At 53.5% G+C, this 19,823-nt stretch overlaps 7 protein-coding genes across 7 annotated transcripts; 4 read left to right on the top strand and 3 right to left on the bottom strand.

Annotated features, from left to right (window-relative positions):
* Positions 1-178: 178 nt before the first annotated feature.
* On the top strand, positions 179-4,781 carry HD553DRAFT_62457 (putative transporter). Its single transcript, XM_046184366.1, has 11 exons — positions 179-459; positions 591-713; positions 803-850; positions 947-1,402; positions 1,476-1,670; positions 1,735-2,682; positions 2,746-2,858; positions 2,918-3,168; positions 3,231-3,284; positions 3,350-3,471; positions 3,536-4,781. The coding sequence occupies exons 1-11, from the start codon at positions 265-267 to the stop codon at positions 4,475-4,477; spliced, it is 3,447 nt and encodes a 1,148-aa protein (XP_046035421.1). The 5' UTR covers positions 179-264; the 3' UTR covers positions 4,478-4,781.
* Positions 4,782-4,848: 67 nt separating this feature from the next.
* On the bottom strand, positions 4,849-5,256 carry HD553DRAFT_324916 (uncharacterized protein; the record flags this gene model as incomplete). Its single annotated transcript, XM_046181543.1, has 1 exon — positions 4,849-5,256. The coding sequence occupies one exon, from the start codon at positions 5,254-5,256 to the stop codon at positions 4,849-4,851; it is 408 nt and encodes a 135-aa protein (XP_046035420.1).
* Positions 5,257-5,728: 472 nt separating this feature from the next.
* Positions 5,729-8,261, top strand: HD553DRAFT_313859 (uncharacterized protein). Its single transcript, XM_046180279.1, has 9 exons — positions 5,729-5,844; positions 5,915-6,268; positions 6,336-6,447; positions 6,518-6,623; positions 6,681-6,911; positions 6,978-7,595; positions 7,661-7,832; positions 7,901-7,965; positions 8,042-8,261. Exons 1-9 carry the CDS (start codon positions 5,829-5,831, stop codon positions 8,132-8,134), a joined length of 1,767 nt encoding a protein of 588 aa, XP_046035419.1. The 5' UTR covers positions 5,729-5,828; the 3' UTR covers positions 8,135-8,261.
* Positions 8,262-10,290: 2,029 nt separating this feature from the next.
* Positions 10,291-12,052, top strand: HD553DRAFT_313858 (uncharacterized protein). Its single transcript, XM_046180278.1, has 3 exons — positions 10,291-10,564; positions 10,638-11,067; positions 11,142-12,052. The coding sequence occupies exons 1-3, from the start codon at positions 10,458-10,460 to the stop codon at positions 11,805-11,807; spliced, it is 1,203 nt and encodes a 400-aa protein (XP_046035418.1). The 5' UTR covers positions 10,291-10,457; the 3' UTR covers positions 11,808-12,052.
* A 302-nt stretch (positions 12,053-12,354) lies between these two features.
* On the top strand, positions 12,355-14,332 carry HD553DRAFT_62393 (PapD-like protein). Its single transcript, XM_046184365.1, has 5 exons — positions 12,355-12,663; positions 12,767-12,919; positions 13,037-13,152; positions 13,239-13,370; positions 13,445-14,332. The coding sequence occupies exons 1-5, from the start codon at positions 12,621-12,623 to the stop codon at positions 14,042-14,044; spliced, it is 1,044 nt and encodes a 347-aa protein (XP_046035417.1). The 5' UTR covers positions 12,355-12,620; the 3' UTR covers positions 14,045-14,332.
* A 219-nt stretch (positions 14,333-14,551) lies between these two features.
* HD553DRAFT_313854 (major facilitator superfamily domain-containing protein) lies at positions 14,552-17,787 on the bottom strand. Its single transcript, XM_046180277.1, has 12 exons — positions 17,144-17,787; positions 17,045-17,079; positions 16,850-16,982; positions 16,747-16,780; positions 16,591-16,670; positions 16,451-16,531; positions 15,998-16,379; positions 15,809-15,926; positions 15,702-15,740; positions 15,497-15,633; positions 15,180-15,423; positions 14,552-15,117 (listed from the first exon to the last, which is right to left on the bottom strand). Exons 1-12 carry the CDS (start codon positions 17,464-17,466, stop codon positions 14,753-14,755), a joined length of 1,971 nt encoding a protein of 656 aa, XP_046035416.1. The 5' UTR covers positions 17,467-17,787; the 3' UTR covers positions 14,552-14,752.
* On the bottom strand, positions 17,788-19,279 carry HD553DRAFT_313853 (peroxisomal membrane protein 4). Its single transcript, XM_046180276.1, has 6 exons — positions 19,165-19,279; positions 19,032-19,102; positions 18,642-18,943; positions 18,540-18,551; positions 18,179-18,470; positions 17,788-18,111 (listed from the first exon to the last, which is right to left on the bottom strand). Exons 1-6 carry the CDS (start codon positions 19,191-19,193, stop codon positions 18,047-18,049), a joined length of 771 nt encoding a protein of 256 aa, XP_046035415.1. The 5' UTR covers positions 19,194-19,279; the 3' UTR covers positions 17,788-18,046.
* Between the last annotated feature and the right edge of the window lie 544 nt (positions 19,280-19,823).

Raw genomic sequence — 19,823 nt, 5'->3', positions numbered from 1 at the left:
TCAGGAGTTGTTACCAATTACCAACTTTATTTCATCGTCTGTGTGCAGGTTGACTTTACGTGTTTGAATTACGTAACCGACGCGTTCGCTGACCTGGAGATGCAGGGGGGGAGAGCATATTCAAAGACAGACAGACCACGACACAACACCATCATCATCTGTCCCTCTCAGTGTCCATGACGATACTTGCCGGGGCAAAGCACGTACACAGAAGCTGCGCCTCTTGCAATTGCTCCTCTACTTCCCTCCGCCGACCCTCGTACAATGTCCTTTCTCTCCTCCTTCTCCACCGCGCTCCGGACACATTCCGCACCTCTCAACGCACGACTCGGGGCTCAAGTACAGACGCCGACGGATACCATCGACAAGCTAGTAGAGAGGATCCAGACGAGTCCGAGTGTGGATGATAGGAGGACGGCTGTCTTGGGGTTAAAAGGGTGTTGTAGGGAGTTCAAAGAGGTTCGTCGCTGGCTGTTTCGCTCGATGTCGACAAAGGTCATGACAGGCTAACAGGCAGGCTCTGATCTTCGATCACCTCGATGCCACCCCACCTTTATCGTGCTATCATGACATGGCCTATCGACTGACAGGAAGTTGGAACCCGATCACTTTCATCTTTGATCGCCGTGCTGCAATATGACGCGCCTCAAGATGCAGATATCGCCAAAGCCGTGCTAGAGACGTTGATGGGAGTGTTCGAGGTTGGAGAGAAGGCAAGTCGAAGCCACAACAGTTTCGTAAATGAAACGAACGTCTACGTGGGACCGTGCTTATCTTGGCGGTATCTTGTCGTCGCTCATAGCCGACGAGGGACGATCCAGGTCTTCGGTTCCAGAACGAATTCTTCCAGGTAAATACAGCCCCTCTTTCCCACATGGCTCTACGTCTCTACCAATTCGACCTCGAGCCTCGAACTGATATTGCGAGACTACATACATCTGTACAGACCCCAGAACCAACCCACTCTCTCCTTACCATCCTCTCCACCTCGCCCTCCTTCTACCCCCGGTTCTATACGCTCCAGCTCTTCTCCCTCCTGCTCATCCACAACGCTCATGCGGTCCAAACGTACATCCTCAGTTCTCCCCCTCCAGGCGTAGACGCCCTCCTCTCCGTCCTCGACGCCGGACTCCCTTCCACATCCTCTCAGCCCAACAACCCGAATGCGGGAGAATCGTCCATGTCGGGCGGAGCGGGCGAGATGCTGCGAAACGAGACGCTCTTGCTCCTCCCTCAGTTGACGCAGGGGAACACGGACTTGCAAAAGATTGTAGCTTTCTCGGGGGCGTTTGAGAGGTTGTTGAGGATCGTCGATGGGGAGGGTGGGGCCGAGGGAGGGATCGTGGTGCAGGATGCGATGGTCGGGATGGGAGGGTTGTTGAGATACAACGTCTCGAACCAGGCGAGTCGAGCTCGAGCATTTGGGGCCTTGGTAATGGCATGCTGAAGAATGAATGGGTTCTGTATTCCGATAGAACTATTTCCGGGAGCTGTCCCTCATCCCGCTCCTCCCGCCGATGCTCTACTTTCCCTCACCACCACCTCCTATCGATACCCCAGCACCGGACGATTTCACGCTGCAATACTGGCCAGAGCAAAAGGTCGTCAACGCGGGATTGGTCTTGGGTCTGGTTAGGATGTTGGTTGGAGGGCCTGGAGGTGGCAATCAGGTAAGCGAAGCGATGTCAGAAAGCCTGCTTTGGATGTACACTGAATGTCTCGGATTGATGATAGACTGCCATGGCTTCGAGCGGAGTGACGAGATGTCTGATCGAACTCGCCTTGTCCTCCAACGCACCTCCGGCCTTGAAAGCCCAGGCGCTGAACACGTTGACGCCCATCATGCTCACTTCTCCCAACAACCAGGCACTCTTGTCGCTCATCTCCCTCGCCCCATTGGTCGCTGTCCCTGCCAACGAAGAACATCCAAACGGCGGATTTGTTCGACTACCGATGCGACCTGCAGTGCTCGCGCTCGTTGGAAGCGTGGTCGAAGGAGCCGATGTGGAACCTAGCATGGGCAGGGCTCTGAAGGGTCGAGCGGCCGGAGTCAACATGTTCGAGGCGTACATCACCGGGAACGAGGATGCTAGAGAGTTTGTGCTCAACGGGATGGATCCTTCTCTACCCGTCGCGGGCGTGTCGGATCCATCGAGACCGTATGACCCGCCCGTACAGACCGCAGGAAACACGATCCTCAATGCCATCGTCGAGACGCCCTTGCCCGGTCGAGCGGTCGAACCGTATAGGATCCTCTTCGCCTGTTTGCTGATGGCGCATCTCATCCGGAGCTCGGAAAAGGCAAAGACGTTGGCTAGGGAGATCAAGGTCCCACCAGCCGGTACGGTTGGGATGGGTGGAGAAGGAGTTGACGTGCACGAGCATGCGATTGCCGATGACGAGGATGACGACGAACACGAGACTCTGTTACAGGTAGTCGTCGGTAACCTGATGCTCGCACAGAGGGAACAGGCAGACTGTGCCAACCGGGCAGCGAAGGAAGGTACTGGGCCTGGAGGTGTTCCCGGTCGACATCTCGGGACGGGGGTGGCAGGAGGAATCAGTGAAGAGGAAGCGGATTGGAATAGAGTCATGGTCGGATATCTGGTGCTCTTGTGCACATGGCTGTGGGAGAGCCCAAAGACTGTCAGGGCGTTCTTGGACGAGAGCGATCTTCAGGTGGTCAGTCTATGAGCTGGTATTTCCAAGGCGAAGTTGCAGTGCTGAACGGTGATTTTCGAACAGCTTATCGCGCCGATCACTCAGCCGAACGGTGTTGACCCGCTCGTTCAGGGGCTGTGTGCGTTCCTCCTGGGTGTCTGTTACGAGTTCAACAGAGAACCGGGCGAGGTTACTCGGTATGTGCAATCTGGCACCAAGAGACGAATTCGTGTGCTGATACGAAATGGCTCATCAGGGCCACGCTGCACCCTATATTGCATTCTCGCATCGGTCCCGACCAATTTGTGTCAAGGATGGCTCGTCTACGAGAAGACCCTCGTTTCAAGGCTGTCCAGCCTGATCAATTTGACGACGAGGATAAGGACGGCTTGAACGCGTTACCGACCGGTGCACCACCAGTGACTCCTGGCATAGAAGAGATGGAAGATACCGAGGCGGAGGTGTGGTTCGATTGGGCGTTTGTCGATTTCTGGAAGAACAATTACTGTAGGTGTTGGCCCCCGTTTGCTGTTGACAAACCCAGATTCTGACTTGTGACTCGTCATAAGACACCATCCAACGAGCAATCGCTGTCGAACCAGATGCAATGCGAGGTTCGCTAGGTAAGCTTCATTTTCCCTTTCGATCAGAGATTTCCTGGTTAACCAACTGGATTCTGTGTGTGCAGCGGACGACTCCGAAGCCGCGGGCGTCATCGCTTCTTTGCGTGAGAAGATCGCAGCGCAGACCACGCAGATCGATGTGCTACGACAGAAGTTGGCGACTCAGGCCAAGGAGCACGAGGTCGACGTAAGTCTTTCTGGTGCGCTGTTGTCGGCTGAATGGCAAACCTGACGACTATCGTAATTCACAGCGAACCGCTTTGACGACCGATATCGAAAATCTGTCTGCTCAGGTCACGGCGTTATCAGAAGAGGTCGACAAGCTCAGAGCCGACGGGGAGAAGGCTCAGAAGTCCATAGATGAGGCTCGAGGCTCGTCCGATGCTGCCCACCAGCAAGAGCTAGAAGCAGTCCGTGCGGAATTGGCTTCGACGAAAGAGCAGCTTGAGACGCATTTGAGCGAGTTGAGCGAGTCTCAGGAAAAGCACGATGCAGAAAATCAGGGAATCCGTGAAAATCTGGCTGCCAAAGAAGCCGAACTCGACAGCGTGAGAAGAGAGCTAGCGGAGACGAAAACGCAGCTGGCCGAGAAGGTTCAGTCCACTGACGATGCTTCCAAGGCTGAAGAAATCAGACTGAGCGGCGAGCTGGAAGAAGCTCGACAGTCCGTCATCGCACTGCAAGCCGAAGTCGACAGCTTGAAGGCCTCTGCAGAGAAGGAAGCCGAGTCTTCCAAGAAAGACGCAGATGACCTACAATCCGCTCGCGATGAACTCGAAGCCCTTCGGGCCCGAGTTGAATCTGCCGAAAAGCAGGCAAAAGAACAAGAACGCATTGCTAGCGAGCGAGACGAGCTACAAAAGAAGCTCGAAAAGGCAGAGAAAGAGCTCGAAACCGCGACGGTCGCTGCCAGTGCCGCTAGCTCCGAGGGAGCAAAAGGGAAGGGCAAGAAGGGGAAAAACGGCGACAACGATCAGCTGCAAAAGGAGTTGGATGCTCTCAAGAAGGAGGTTGCCGAGGAGAAGAGCAAGCGGGAAGAGACGGAAAAGGAACACGAGGATCTGCTCGTCTTACTGGAAGAGCTGAGTACGAAGCGGAAGAAGGACAAGGTCAGGATGCGGGAGAAGGGTCTTGACGTTTCCGAGGATGAAGATGAGGGAGAGGACGATGATGAGGACGGAGATGACGAGTGATTCTGGTCAGGGGTTCACGATTGTCTTTTTAGATGTAGCTATAATCAAAGCCGATCCGATTATGTACGACTACCATGCTTTCATCGCACATGTTGTAGTTGACGGCTGGAGTGAACCTATTTCGAACATGGTCATCCAATGACCAAGGAAGTCGAGCGAATAATCAGGATGGAGCAAAAGCTCTATACCTATTACCTATCTGTGCCTCACGAATGAGCTACCCTCCCGCGCTTGATCTTCACCTCGCATCCGTTCGTATATTTATCGTAATGTGCGTCGGGTATATACATGCACAAGTATGCCTCCTCGTTCTCAAACCCATGGCCTGTACATCGAAGCTCCCATCTCTTCCCTCCCATCAGCATACTCCTTCAAAGCAGCCCACCCGAGAGATGTGTGTGTGTGTCCGGTTTTTCCACTCGCTTCGGTACAAACAGCAACGCCGCCAATCCTTCCCCATCATCATTCTCTTCGAGCAACAAAGCAGTGGTGTACATACACCCGAAACCAACTAGACTACAGGCCCAGAATCCAGCCAAGAGGCCAGCTTGTTCTTGCCTAAAAGTGGTTCTCGAAGCCTTTTCGCGGTAGTTCGTGGGTACCTTGTTGAGCATGTGGTTGAACTGGTGAGCTGTGAAGGGAGGAAGGGTGGTCATCCCCATTCGGGCAGTGCTGATAGAGCCTTTCGGGGCGGGCGCTCGGGCTTGAGGACCGGGGAGGGGGGAGCGCTTGGCGGTGAGACGGAGCTGGCGACCGAGGTGATGCTGCGGGAAGGGCATTCTCGATTGCTTTTCGTTTTGATCGAGGTTATGAAGGAGAAGGGATGAAGTACCTATGGGCTATGGGCCATGCAAAACAGGTTGCAGGAGAAGCTGATCTACACACTGTGGCAGGATAGGTATTTGTACGAAGAGACAGAGCGGCATTCCTTTCATGCTTTCTCCTGGCCGAGAGCTGCGTCCGTTGCAGCGCGCGCAATGGCGGATAGCGTATCATGGCGGCATCTGGTCTGGAAGATCTAGACGCAGAGACTGCCCCGATGTCCTTCCTTGGAACGCTGAGCTGAAACGCATCGTTCGGGACGTTTGCCACCATCCCTTCCCGCCCGCTCGATGGTTCTCGTCGGTCGAAGCGCAACGATCCCCGCGGCGCGCTTGGGGACACGAGAGGGAGAGATGCGAGGACCAACTCGTTGATCGATGAACAAAGCACAAAGTCCGGGGGAGGACGGGTTCTTGGGATCCTTTACGACATCAACATCAGACCAAAACACGGACGACCTTTGTCCAAGCTAGAATCTAGAACGGATAGTGACTTCTCGGAGCAGAGCCCGAAGCAATCAGATTGGAAAATGCCACCAAGAAGAGGTAAATCAGCTCGACAAGTCGATCCCGGTCAACCACTCACCTTCTGTCCTCATTGATCGTGGTCTGACAGCATCCGTAAAGCCAGACTCTCAGGTCAACGGCAAGAAACGAGCGGCTAGCTCTCCCGAAGCTGAAGCTCCCACCAAAAGGGCCAGACCCGCTTCGACCAGGTCGAAACCCGCTTCCTCAGCAGCTCCCCCTTCCTCCCGCAAATCTGTCCGAGGCAAGCCGTCTGAAGATGCTCCGGAACCCTCGAACGCGGTTACAGGGGCGAAGAAGGTCGCCGCTGCAGTAAAGCCCAAGAACAAGGCTCTTGCTGCGATCAAGGAGGAGGTCAAGGCGGGTGCAGGTCGGAGGGTATCGGCTGGCGGGAAGAGGGTAGGGGCTCCCAATCTGGGAAGGCTGCCTTTGCCCACGCCTGCTGGTGAGTTTCGGTATTAAAGCGAGTCGAGAAAATATATTGACTCTCGAGCTGTGATTTGGACTTTCAGAGCATCTTCGGCCGGCTCAGACTGCCATGGTGTTCGGTACCGGTGATTCTGGAGAATTCGGAATGGGTGATGACGAAAGAGGAGAGAAGAGCAAGCCCGAGCTTCAGAGCTGGTGAGCCTTTGCTCGAGCGGCTGATGAGTTCTGGAGCAGTCGCTCATCATATCGTGTTGTCCTTGTCTAGGATCGAGGAGGCTATCGCGTCAGCAAAGCTTGGGGGAGAAGGAGCTGGGATTGAGGATCTGGTTTGCGGAGGCATGCACTCGCTCATGATCGACGAACAGGGACACGTAAGCCCTGGCTTACACAGCTCGAAAAAGGAATCGTGTACTGATGTGGCTGTGTAGGTCTGGACATGGGGTGTGAATGACGGAGGAGCTCTCGGTCGACGGACCGACAAGGTGGCCGACCCTGCCAACCCATCTCAGACGCTCGATCGGGATGTTCTGGAGGCCACGCCTGGTGTCGTGCAAGCGCTCGTAGACGAAGGATTCAGGGCTGTCAGGGTCGCTGCTGGAGACAGTGTCAGTATGGCTATCAGTGATGAGGGGAAAGTCAAGTATTGGGGTAGCTTCAGGGTGAGTCTACTTTCGGACCGAAACTCAGTCGAGTCGAGTAATCGCTGACGGATTCGATTTGGATAGGGCAAAGAGGGATTGATGGGATTCGGAGGAGTCGACAAGATGATCCAGTACGACCCGGTCGATCTGCCATGGCAGACCAGCCGAGCGGAAAGTGATCGATTCATCGCCATCGCGGCCGGGACGGATCACGTTCTCGCCCTTTCTGCGGATGGTTTCGTCTTTGCCCTTGGCGATGGAGAGAAGGCTCAGTTGGGCAGAAAGATTATGGCGAGGAGGAGGTTGAACTCGTTGCACCCGGAACGATTGGGTCTGAGAAAGATCGTCTCGATTGGAGCTGGCGCTTTCCACTCGTTTGCGATCAACGAAGACGGTCAGGTGTATGGTTGGGGTAACAACCTCTTTGGGCAATTAGGAGTCGCAGACAGCGATATCGACGCATCCTGGGAGAAGCGCGTTGTCGAGAGGCCTACCATCATCAAAGCTCTCAACCCGGAGAATCATGGAGGTGCCAGAGTCAAGCAGATTTCGGCTGGCGAGAACCACTCGTTGTTCTTGTTCGACAATGGTGCCTTGTTCAGCTGCGGAAAGATTGTCAACAACGAGCTCGGGATCGGAGCGGATCATCCTGCAATGACTGACGACGCCAAGGAACTTCAGTACATCGGAGAGCCCGTGCAGGTCAGTTTCTCAGGCTAGCTCCTATTAAGAAACGTGCCACTCACGCAACTACGCCCTCGCATCAGGTCTTTTTCCCTCCTCCCTCGACCCCGGACAACAAGGTCCCGAAAGTGCAACCCTACGAAGATTCAGATGATTACCGATCGGCATCTCATCGTGTCGCTCACGTCGACGCTGGACCTCGTCATAGCATCGCCGTAACGACCGATGGCTTTTACTACTCTTGGGGATCAGGTCGTGAGTTTTACATGTACTAGTTTCTGCTTGAGCAGGTCATCTTTACTGAATTCTTTCTGACGTATTAGCTTCGGCTCAATTGGGTCTGGGTAGCAAGGAGCTCGCCGAGGTTCCTACCCTGCTTACGAACAAGGTGAGTGAGGCGTCATTGTATCTCTTTGTTCGCATCTCTGACTGGATGGTGCCGATTTTCCCTTGAATCATCGCAGCTGCTCCGCACTCATACCGGTGTCAAGGCCGCTACGGGTGCCATGACCTCATTCATCATCGCTCGAGCTAGGGAGGAAGAATGGGGCGCATAGACTCTGGTCGCGACGGACTCACGATTCGAGTCGGTAGAGGTTGTGTATAAACGTCACATGTAGCGTTGTCATCTTTCTCTCTTCGCTCCATTCCTAGGAATATATATATATATATTGACGCGAGAAAGGATACAAGGTGTGGCAATGTGAGAGGACTCAATCAAACCAAAACCAGACATCTGGGCCTATATCGACTGGGCGGTCTTTCGGATCCTTGTGACCATGAGTGACTTGCCTATCACCGCAGTCCGATTCTTCCTAGGTCTGCCGGCAAGGTCCAAAGCAAGGGAGTCTGTCAACATCATCGTATGTGACATCGTTGCCAAGACCTGTCCTGGAAAGCTCTACCCATTGAGATCCCATTCCCAATGGATGCATTCCACCGTCATTTTCTTGCCAGTGATGGATGAAGAGTTTACGGCCTTCGAGGGTACTCGGACTCCGTTGAGACTACGAGTCGATGCGCACCCGGAAAAGGAAGTGAACGGAGAGGACATCCCACAATAAGGACGGGGGCAGATGTGGGATACCTTGGACAACCTGTTGGCAGAGGCGGTCGAGCACCTCGTTGCGCGAGTGTTTGGATGCAGCGTGCAATCGATCAGGGATATGATCAATAATAATGAGAGCCCGCGTTCGTACAGACTAAGTCAGAGTCGGCCGGACGACGTAGGCAATGCGCAATGATGCCTGGCCCAAGTCTTCCTCCTCTGGTACAGTCAGAGAACACCGAAAGGCAGATAGAGCGATCCCGGAGTAATGTTCTCTTTTCCTCTCTCTGAGTGTTTGTAGCAGTCAACGCGTGTTGACAACGGCAAACAGCCAATTCCCTTCGACGTTCACCATGAAGGGCTGTAAAGTCTGCTTCCTCGCACGATTAGGACATAAAATTGTTCAAGATCTTCTCTGTCAGGAAGAGCAAGCACGGATCTGGCGGAAGAAGGTAGACCTTGAGATCAGGGAATGGCTGAAATAAGAAGATGGCATGAGAGCCACCGGAAGATATCCTCTGAAAGCCGTAACAAGTTTTTCCGCCGCGACCAGGGTGTCCCACCAGGGTATGTCGACTTCCAGAGGGAATTTCAGCAGCACTTGATCTCCTAGTTGTTCAGCTTTATCTTCACATAGCCGATACAGTATCTGGTCTTATTCGATCGTGAAGTTGCCATTGGCACCGAAAAGGGTTCCTGGATGGACGAAACCTTATTCAGTTACCTTGACATGCGATACCTGCAAGACGACGGGGTCGCCAAAAGGCAGCACCGCTGAGCCGTCGGCCGTTCCTTCATAGTCTGAGCTGTATTCGTTCCCTGGGCGCCATATGACAATATCAAATCCTGCTCGATGCGTACGGTTGGTATTGCCTTCGCTACTGGTGATCATTTCAAAGGGATAACTTCCGTACGAATTGGCGCAGACGCCGTGAAACACATCAAAAAGCCCTGCCCCCCCGCAGCGCTTGGGGTGCAACAGCGCATGTTGCATTGACGTGTCAATCGGCGCCTGCTCCTTCACGGACAGCTGACAGGATCATAGAGACCTGACAATGTCTTGCGGAACATTGACCTAGGTCTCGGACACGCGCAGATTTGAGATTATTTATCTATGCGACGGAGACGGAGAGTCTTCTCTCGCAATGACTATGTCCCCTTTTATAGCTAAACCACCCTTTACAATCATCGGACCTAGACCATAGACCTCTTCCTGTATTCCTATACGCTACATCAACCTACGGGAAATCTTTGCCAGTATCGGTATCCGGTCGTGTGGTGGAACGTGGGCGAAGATTCGCAGTGATACGATGGATGGTGCTGGACTGTTCTAAAACCAAAACCTTCGGCTCTGAAACGCCCGGGCGAAATCGTTCCCGGCGCCGACGGACTTGATTCGAGCGGGCCCTGGGTGGAGCAGCCAAGATGCAGGGTCAATGCCGAAGTCGAATCTTACGTGAGTCCCGAGTGACGTGATGTGAGAACTTTCGAAGCTTTCGCTTGCCGGGAAGGTGCGCACGGTCATCGTCGTCATGGGGTCGCGAGATATTCGTCATCATCACGAGATCGTCAGGGGCAAGCGAACGCAGCAGCGGGCAGCGGGAGCACGGGCCAAAACGCTGACGTCACGGAACTGTTACGTGGAGAGGGAAACGTTTCTCGTGCCAGCATCATCGGTCAGGTGTGTCACTCACTCGAACCGCAACCAGCCAGGTATATAAACCTCGACATACCACACCCCCATTCCGTCTTGCTACTCTTGCCCTCTTTCTCTCTCTACAAACAAAACTCACACGACTCTTAAAGCACACATCACAAACAACTACCCCACCATGTCTTACGATAACAACAACAACAACTTGAACACTGGTGTCGGTTCTACCGGCGAGAGGAAGGCCTTTGACCCTTCGAACGCTTTCAGCAGTGGTGGATTGAACAAGTGAGTTTGGTGACGATCGCAACAGTTTCTCGAAGTCAATCATGCTGACAGTCACCACCCGCACTCTTTGCAGCTCCACTGGCCGAGAGCCCTTCGAGGACCCCCGATCCGACTTCGCCGCTCCTGGTGCCCCTGCCCAGGCCGTCGCTGGTAACCTTCACTACGGCCAGTCCACCAGCGTTACCGGCGGATCTGGTCTCCAGAACATCGGCTCGACCGGCCTCGGACACGAGGGCCACCACCACCACACCACCGGTACCAACCTCGGTTCGACCGGTTCAGGTCTCGGAGGCAACCACCACAACGCTGGCACTGGTTACGACGAGAACGACTCGCGACGAAACACCGGGGACCACCCCTTGGTACACGACACCCGTCACCACGGAGACATCCGATCCGGTACCGCTGATGACCACCTCGTTGGTCAGGGCCGAAACACCGGCATGGGTCTCGATGGATCGCACTTGACTGGTAGCCAGACCGGAGACGCCCCCGGCGGTATCGTAAGTCACAATTATGCGCCGAGGCTACTTGGATCTTATCACTGAATTGCTCCACCCTCTTCCGCACTTGTCAGCAAACCGGCTCTGGATCGTTCGGTACCGGCCGAGACGTTGCCCAGGACGACCGAAAGATGACCGACAAGGTCAAGGACGCCGTCACTGGAAACAAGGACCACGCTCACGATCACACTGTCGGCAAGGGTGCTAGCGTTGAGGGAGGCATCACCGGAGGTCACCCCGGCGCTGGTATCACTGGAGGTTCCGACTCTACCACCTACGGTTCCAACACCGCGGCCCGAGACTTTGACCAGAGGACTGGTTCCGCCGGCAACATGGGCGTCGGTAACTACCAGGGATCCAACGAGCACGGAGTTGTTTCCGGTGGAGCTGCCGGTACCGACAGGTTCGACGCTCCTCGACGAGACAACGAGCACATCACCCACACCGACAGGCTCACTGGTACCGGTGCTGACCACGGTCACACCGTTGGCAACAAGGGGTCTGACGACCACAAGTTGTCCGGCGTGACCCGACACGGCGACGACTTCACCAAGGGTGACACTGCCGACTCGGCTTACAAGAACTACGACGCTACCGGTCTTACCGGCCGAGAGAACACCACCACCGGTGTCCACGACAACAACTTGGAGGGAACCGGTGCCCACAAGGAGGGTCTCATGGACAAGGTCAAGAACCTCATCGGTGGACACACCAACACCACCCACGCCGACCACAAGTAGAGTGCGAACACGCCTCTTATTACGAGTAGTCCGCTGCATGTAGCTCCCCGACGTGTCGTGTCCCCCTTAATTAGTCTATCAGAAACGAAATTTGTCGAATCCGCAACAACCGCAATGTATCAAACATGAGATACCAATAGTCGTTTTCCCCATTACACCCTGGTTTCTGTGCAAACCACAATCCGTCTTTCTGTGTTGCTTCATTATTTGTGGGGTCTGCCTTGTCTGCGATAATAAGTTACGACCGAATACTTCGCACTGCGCACTGGCCTGGCGCTGTGGTGCAAGGCTTGGCCTGTGATGAGCGATGTCAGGTCCGGCAGGTCCAAGGGAATGGTTCACTACGTCATCCTTCGACCGGTAATCGCTCCGAACTATTTGTGTGCACCGCGGATGAGACACATGGACTTCGCTGTCCCTTATGACGAGTGAGGTCTCGTTCGGGCAGCAGCGGGGACCTCCTCACACGCTCAATCGTGTGCACAACACCCAGCGTGATAGCTTGATAGCTCATCATAGCTGATTCCTCTAATCACCTCCAACGAGTCTAGGAAATCGAGCCTGTCGTTCTATAACGTACGTCCAAGCTGCTTGAGCCAATGAAGCACACGGGTCGAGAGGATTGACGCGCTCGCTTTCGTCCCTTTGATCGGATAACACAACATCGCGTACAACACAGCTCAGCTCGTAACTCCCACAAGATCCAGCTTTTGGAAGTCCGATCAAGATCTGGATTTGGAAAGAACAAGGAGATCATAGGCGTCTCAAACACAATCAGATAGAAGCAAAGTAAAAGCGAAGCAAACAGACAAGATGTCGGTCGAAGTCTCTCCTAGGGATTATCTCGGGTTCCGCCGTAAGCACCTCTCTGGCTCTCCACCAGGGATTAAAGAGAACCCGTATCTAATCTCTTCTCTCTCCTCTCTGGAATAATGCTGTTTCTCTGTCTCTCTCGCTAGGCCCGTTCAACAACTCGGTCACCTCCTACCTCAAACTCCGGAACCCGCACCATAAACCCATCGTCGTCAAGATCAAGGTCACCAGCCCGAAGGCTTATTGCGTGAGGCCGAATTCGAGCAGGATCGAGCCAGGGGAGAGCTTGGAGATTTCTGGTTAGTCTCTGAGTTTTGAGAGCTGTATCAGCTACCTGATGATGGGGTGCTAACAAAAGTCCTTACTCTATTCTTCGCTTCCTGTCTGGCCATTACCCTCAACGTACATACGGATAGTCATCTTGCAACCGATGAAGGAACAGCCTCCTCCTCACGCCAAGTGCAAAGACAAGTTCCTCGTCTGTAGCGCCGAGATCCCGGTCGAGAAGGAGAGCATGGCTTTGACTGATTACGTGAGTCTTCATTGAGACGATCTCGTCTTCTCGGCAGGAATGCTGGTCAAGACTGACACGAATCGCGTCCCTCAAATAACGAATAGTGGTACGAGCTGGAAAAGACGGACAAGTCCAAAATCCAGGAACACAAGTTGAGGGTCGCGTATATTTCGGATACCGAGACGATCCCGGAGAACAGTGTTGGGGATGTCAGTAAATGGGCCGACGAGACGCAGGTGAGCGACTCACTGGTCCAGAGATTATGAGGATCAGGATGCTAACGCTCGGTGTGGACGTCCGACTGGAACAGAACGCAGGATTTGCTTCGCCTTCGACTTCGAGGATGATCTCAGGGGATGCCTCCACCCCAACCGCTACCCCGAAGGCGAACGGCGCCGTCCACGCTCCTCTGCCTTACCCCGCCACTCCCATCCACGTCACCAACGTTCAGACCCAAAACGCTCCTGCTCCCGCTCCTATCTCTGCCTCTTCGGGACCGACGGCTGGGGGTGTTCCTCAATCCACCTACGATCCCGCTAACGTGGCGAAATCATTGGCCGGACCGGGAACCCTGTCGACTCCTTCGAAATCCAGCAACTCGGTACCTCGAGCCGAGATCAACTCGTTGCCCACTAACGGTAACAACCAGGGCGCCGGATCATCGCTCGTCCAGACGGCAGAGGAGCAGCTCGCCCTCGCTCGAGCTCAGATCACTTCGCTGCAGAACCAGCTCGCCAGCTCTGACCTGGGTCAGAAGGTCAAGGGCGCTGTCGGAGACGCCCAGGCCAAGGCGGCTCAGGTCGTTCCGGCTCAGGTGTCCGAGAACATCGAGGGGTACCAGTTGACAGTCGTACTCGCCGTCGCCTTTGCCGCATTCTCCATCGGGTACTTGTGGCAACACTTTGGTTGACCTTGAGCAGTCAAGATCGCCTTCTCCATTTTCCTTTCTTCGTCACTTCCACCCCCTATCGCCTCTACGGTTTTCTTGTTATATATATATTCCTTCCTATTTGCCATAGTAGCCCGGCCGCGCCCTTGTCTTTGGCGGATTTTCTCCTTCGATGTGTTTCCGTTTGTAAGCGTCGAGCGGAGCATATACATAAAGCGGTGGCGCAATGATTTCGAGATGTGGTGCTCGGGAGGAACTGCTCAGATCCCTGATGTATTTCGAGACCCTACTATACTCTTCACTTTCGCGCGAAGCTACTGATGTGCATGAGAGACCTTGGAAAGACAACAGTTAACACGGAGGACGGCTTGATCGTGTAAGAAGGGCTAGTAGCTGAAGGTAACATCAGTTCCTTCTGGTGCGACTTCATCCTCTGTATCAAGACGCTCGATGTTGGGCCCATAACTCTCTTTGTCTCTTTGGGATAGTGGTCACAAGTAACAAGTGATAGATGCCTTTAGAAAGCCGTTCTTGGGGTCATCGATCTATGCCTGGAGGGCCTGGAAGCAGCACTCTTAAAGCTCGATGGCTCCTCCCGCCCGACAGTATCGCAAGCAATACTCCGATTCGAGACCGATGATACAACGTATTTTCTTCTCGACCATGCCGATCTACTGATGATGTTACAAGAGATGGATACAAAAATGCTGTTTGTCGTTACAATGCCGTCTATATTCGTGATCCCGTGTCGAGCGAGCTGTAAACCCCGCTCAGACCATCTTCCGATTCGTCCGTTCGGTTCCCTGCCAGATCTCTTCGATCCGCCAAGTTCTGAACATCCTCCAACCGGTCTTGTTTCGTAAGGTAATAGCAAATGATGGGAGGTAGCATGGCCACCGCGGTCGCGACCACGAGTTGTCGAAACATAACGTCGCTATACGACTTGACCATGGCGTCCCGTATCGGGCTGTGTTTCGGAAATTCCCGCGCAATAGTAGGTGAGAGATAGAGCTCTGCCTTAAGCGTGGCATTGTCGCCAGGAACATAGCGTGCGATGGCTTTGGGCATCTCTCTAGTGTATATGCTTGTTGCGACTGTAAGAAGGACACGCTGTGTAAGCTCACATGACCAGAACTTTGGCTAGCAGGTGACGTACTGGCAGAGCCGACAGAATTCCCAACCTCGGTGATGAGCATGACCATCGCTATCACGGTGGCTACTTCGGCGTGAGATACTCCAGCCTGTGCGGAAACTTGCAGCGTGACCGACGCAAAACCACCGCCGATCCCTTGTAACGCTTGATTGAGGACGAGTTCGATAGGAGTTCCGTTCGCTCCTCTAGAGCGGATCATGAAGGCTACTCCAGCTAGTCTGATGACCAGACCAACTAATAACAGGAACTGGTGTGATCGAATGAGGCGAGCCGTCAGACTCTTTGTGCGACTGTTACAAATTGGCGACACGCCGACATACCTTGACGTCTCGAGTCCGGCTCATGATGGCACCACCAATGATGCCGAATATCGTCATAGCCATTGTCTGAATGGACGCAAAGTAGGATAGGTTTCTTGGGGACCAATCCTGCGTGACATAGATGAAGTTGTACAAATCTTCGATATGCAGAATAAGGGTCAGCGACGTAATTGGTCTCGTTGATGCCGAAGCACAAAGCGCTCACTGGTGAATTGCAGGTAAAACGAGGTGAAATCAAGGAAGCCTTTTCCAGTCAAACATGAATGATGTCAGCCGGATGACCTCCGCACAAAAGGGATATCTTGAACTCACCGATGAGGCATGCTCCGAGAATGGACGTATTGCGGAGGAATTTGTACGGGATGATGGGATTCTCGGTACGTGTCTCGTGATAACAGCAGATGGGGAACAATAGAACCCCGATCAGCACCTGAAGGATGTCGAAGGAGAAACCTATGTCAGCTGAGTTCAAGTGCATCGGCATCAATATATCTCACTTACCATGCCGGGCATGACTGGGTTGTCCCACCCCTTGTCGGCAGTGTTCGCCAGTGTCAATGGCAATAGAACCAAAGACAAACTCGCCGTGAGTAAAATAAGCCCGAGAACATCCATCTCCTTCATATTCCTGATCATGACATCCGTCCAACTTTCTACCGCTTGTCGAGTCAAGAAGTCTTGATGGTGATGATAGCCAAATTTCTCGTTGTGGATTTTGCGAGCGCGACGTTGGGCCCAGAACATGGTCCCCACGATCAAGCTCAGGCAAAGCGGGACGGCACAGGCGAAGAGACTGTAGCCATACCTCCAGTCGGGAAGGATGCCCTCTGCGATTTCGGCAGCGACAAAGTTGTTGATGATGAAGGGAAAGGAGAGAAGAGCGCTATAAGGTCCGGGTTTGAATCGATAAGCTGCAAGTATCGCCATAGTCGAACCCACTGGCAGGAGACTGACCTCGAAAGACCTCGCCATCGTAAGGTGGTCACATCTGCGATCACGATTTGAGATAAGAGCTGCAATCCAGTGTAGCCAAATCTACCAGTCGAAGCTGTCAGCCAAAATCACCTTCCAAGAGGGATTTGAGGGAAACATACGAATATACCAGGGTCCCTCCCGCCAGGCCTCCGATGTTCGAGGATGTTGCGATGATTCCGTAACCCAAGCTGTAGAGAGCCTGTCGTGGTATATTGTAAAAAGCAAGATCAGCTCAAGTCTTTGTTGCGATCCCTTTGACACGATGGTCCACTCACAGCTACCGCGACATACGATTCCGCCCTTCCGAATCTAATAATAACGCAGATCGAGTGATATGTCAATTTCACCGCTCCAGCTAAAACCCTCTGGTGGACTCACACATCAGCCAACTTGGCCATAAGAGGTTTCCCTACGGCGATGATGATGGCAGCGGCGGTGGTGATCGAGCCAGAGTAAGAGTTTCCGAATACGGTCGATGTTGCGTAGAAGAGGAACTGCCAGGTCGTCGAGCCTAACTCAGAGCGTAGCTGTCAGTTTGAAAAGCTTCACTTTGCCTTGCTCAGCACGGCTCACCATCTAAAGAGTATACGTATGATGCCAGAGCGAGTCTGATCACATACAATCGGTCAGCTCGGCGTTGGTAGACCTCTACATCATCGCGTCGAGGCTCACCCGATGAACAGCACATAACGGCTCTTTTTCGTCCATACCGCTTGAATCGCCTCGACCCTCCTGACACCTTGCAGAGGAGCCGTAGAATCCAGACTCCTCCTATCGTTGTAATCATACTCATGATCTCCGTTAAACAGAGTTGTGGTCGAATCGTCTGACAGGGCATGAGAGTTGGCAGAATTTGGTTGAAGGCCCGGCCTGAGCAGATCGGCTCTGAGTTCGAGATCGATGTCATCGTCGTAACGCGGAGCCGATGTACTGAATCGCCTCGGAATAACGCTGAATGCACTAATCGTGCTGAGACGACGCTGGTCTATTGTCATGACGATTTGTCGATGTCGTTTGGCGGTCGCTCTTCCCAGTTCCGCCCACTATGTGTTTTCGATGTTACTATTTGTCGCCCTCCGTCCGATCCATGTCGGATAGGAGCTCTCGATACGCTGCTGTATGACTGGGGATCTATAATCTCGCTGCAATCTGGGTGTGTCTGTTGATGGTGGCGGTCGTCGGCGGAGAAGTGGATGAGTATGAGAAGAGAGATCTCCTCCCCCTTTCTCGTTCAAGTCCGAGAGTTCCGAAACCCTGATCGTCACCTCGCCCGAGCCAAGGCGGCGTTGACGTAACCACAACACACGTGATAATAATCAAAATAATACGATCGTCCTGGTCATCGACTATCGGTAATGGCAGAACTACTTGATACACGATACAATCCTGGATGATACTCTATCAGTATGTGGGTGATAGCTCGTTGGCGTTGCATTGCATGAGTTCAGATCTTCGTGCCGCGGAAGGTTCTAGCTGTCTTTTATGTCGTGATCCTCATCGTTCCCTCCCTTGAAGTCCGTTGAATCCTCTGTTATCTCTTGCGCTTTGCATCATGAGTAGATTCCGATGTAACGTCTACTTGTTGTGCCACAAGAGCGTCTTTAAACTACTCCAAGCCTCGGAATCTCGGTACAGATAAGCTATGGAAAATCGCACGGGTAAGCGAATATCTCGTGTTGTTTACTCTCTGCTCGAAAATCGACTCACACATGCTGTTGACCATGCCCGGCTGAAGCCTCTCTCCATGATGTCTGTAGACGTACATCACCAGACCCCAGCTCAGAGCAGCGAAAATCGCAAACGGCGTATCGGCAGGTGGGATCGGACGCGGGTTGGCCGCCTTGGACGTCAGAGGGGACAGGGTGGAGAGTGGTCGAAGGTTGGCTGGCAAGATCGAGCTCGAGGGTGATGTTGGGGGTAGTGAAGCGGTACCAGATGCCGATGACAGGAGTCGAGGGAGGAATGAGGCGAGCACTCGGGAGGAGACGTAGAGAACGATCTGCGGGGGGGAAGACACAATGTTAGAACCGGAATCTTGCGAGAGGGACAACTCCCGACAACAACGTACTTGTTCGTTGATCTGTAGACGGCGGACGGAGCGAGAACCGTACAAGAGTATCAGCCTCATGTCTAACATGAGAATCAGCAACCTCATGCATTCGCGACTCACCGCCGTCCGCTCGCCAAACACCCAATATCCTCCAACCAGCCCTGCGACGAACGAATCCAGCCCTCTCTCCACACCCTTAGCTCCAATACTCTTCCCAGCTACCCCAGTCCTCTCTGCATTTCCAGCTCCGGCTCCGACTCCGGCTCGGAGTCTCCGTTGCAAGATCAACAGCAGCTTGTACACCGTGACGAACTTGGCCAAATTCTTCGCATGTGTCAAGGTGGCGGTGTAAATGGCTCGGACCTTCTCTGGCCAGGATCGGTTGGAGAACAGGAGGGTCATCACTAGAGCGTGAGGGAAACCTACAATGCGAGTGAGAGAGAAAGGGAGCGTTGCTCGTGTAAGCTCGTTATCGTAATGACTGCACTATTACTAGACACGTCGGCTTACGGATCTTGCAGCCGTACACGAAACCATTCCTAGCACCCTTGATTATGGAGAACAGGTCATGGTATAGAGGACTGGAAGGGAGGACTAGTGCTTAGCGACACATAAAGAGGTACTGCAGCGGTGTATGACGTACTTTGACAAGAATTGCTGTAGTTCAGACATGTTAGAGGGCTGCTTCTCTATAACGATACGTAACCGAAGGCAGTGACTGTCCTCTAAACTTGTTATCCCCGATAACAGCTTTGAGCGATGTAGCAGAGTAGGATCTTGCTACTATCGCCCCTCCTTGCTGCACTTTGACGTAGGTCTTTCAACCGCCGGCTATTGCGGGAGCTGCTACCGGCGATTCGATTGCTAATCACGTGATCTTCGGATGTATTCGAAGCGGAATCAATACCCCCGAACCCTTTGATAACGGCAATAAACAGGCGCAAAACTAATGATACAATCCACTACAACGCTACAACAAGGTCGCAAGGTCGAGACATATGGGTCGTTGTTGTCGGTGATGTTGTTGGTTATAAGTAGCATATCCCGGCGACTGTTGACCATCGACCGGAGTGTCATTCCCCTCGATGTGGTACGACTGAGAACAACAAGCCTATCACTGAGTATTGGGGAAACTCCGTTCTTCTCTCATCAGGTTGATACGACGGTGTCCTTATACGCCTCCCTAGCACGTTACCGGGAGAAAGATCTCTGCGAGTGTGACATCAATCTTGCCATGTTGTCAGAGAACCTCGGCACGTTTAGCCTGAACGCACAAGAGCGGGCGACGAGTTGGGCCGATAG

Source organism: Filobasidium floriforme, assembly GCF_021052385.1.
Source record: "Filobasidium floriforme strain CBS 6241 chromosome Unknown HD553scaffold_15, whole genome shotgun sequence".
In the NCBI taxonomy this organism is placed as follows: Eukaryota; Fungi; Basidiomycota; class Tremellomycetes; order Filobasidiales; family Filobasidiaceae; genus Filobasidium; species Filobasidium floriforme.
Note: the sequence above shows the minus strand (reverse complement) of the source record. Positions and strands in the feature narration are given on the sequence as shown.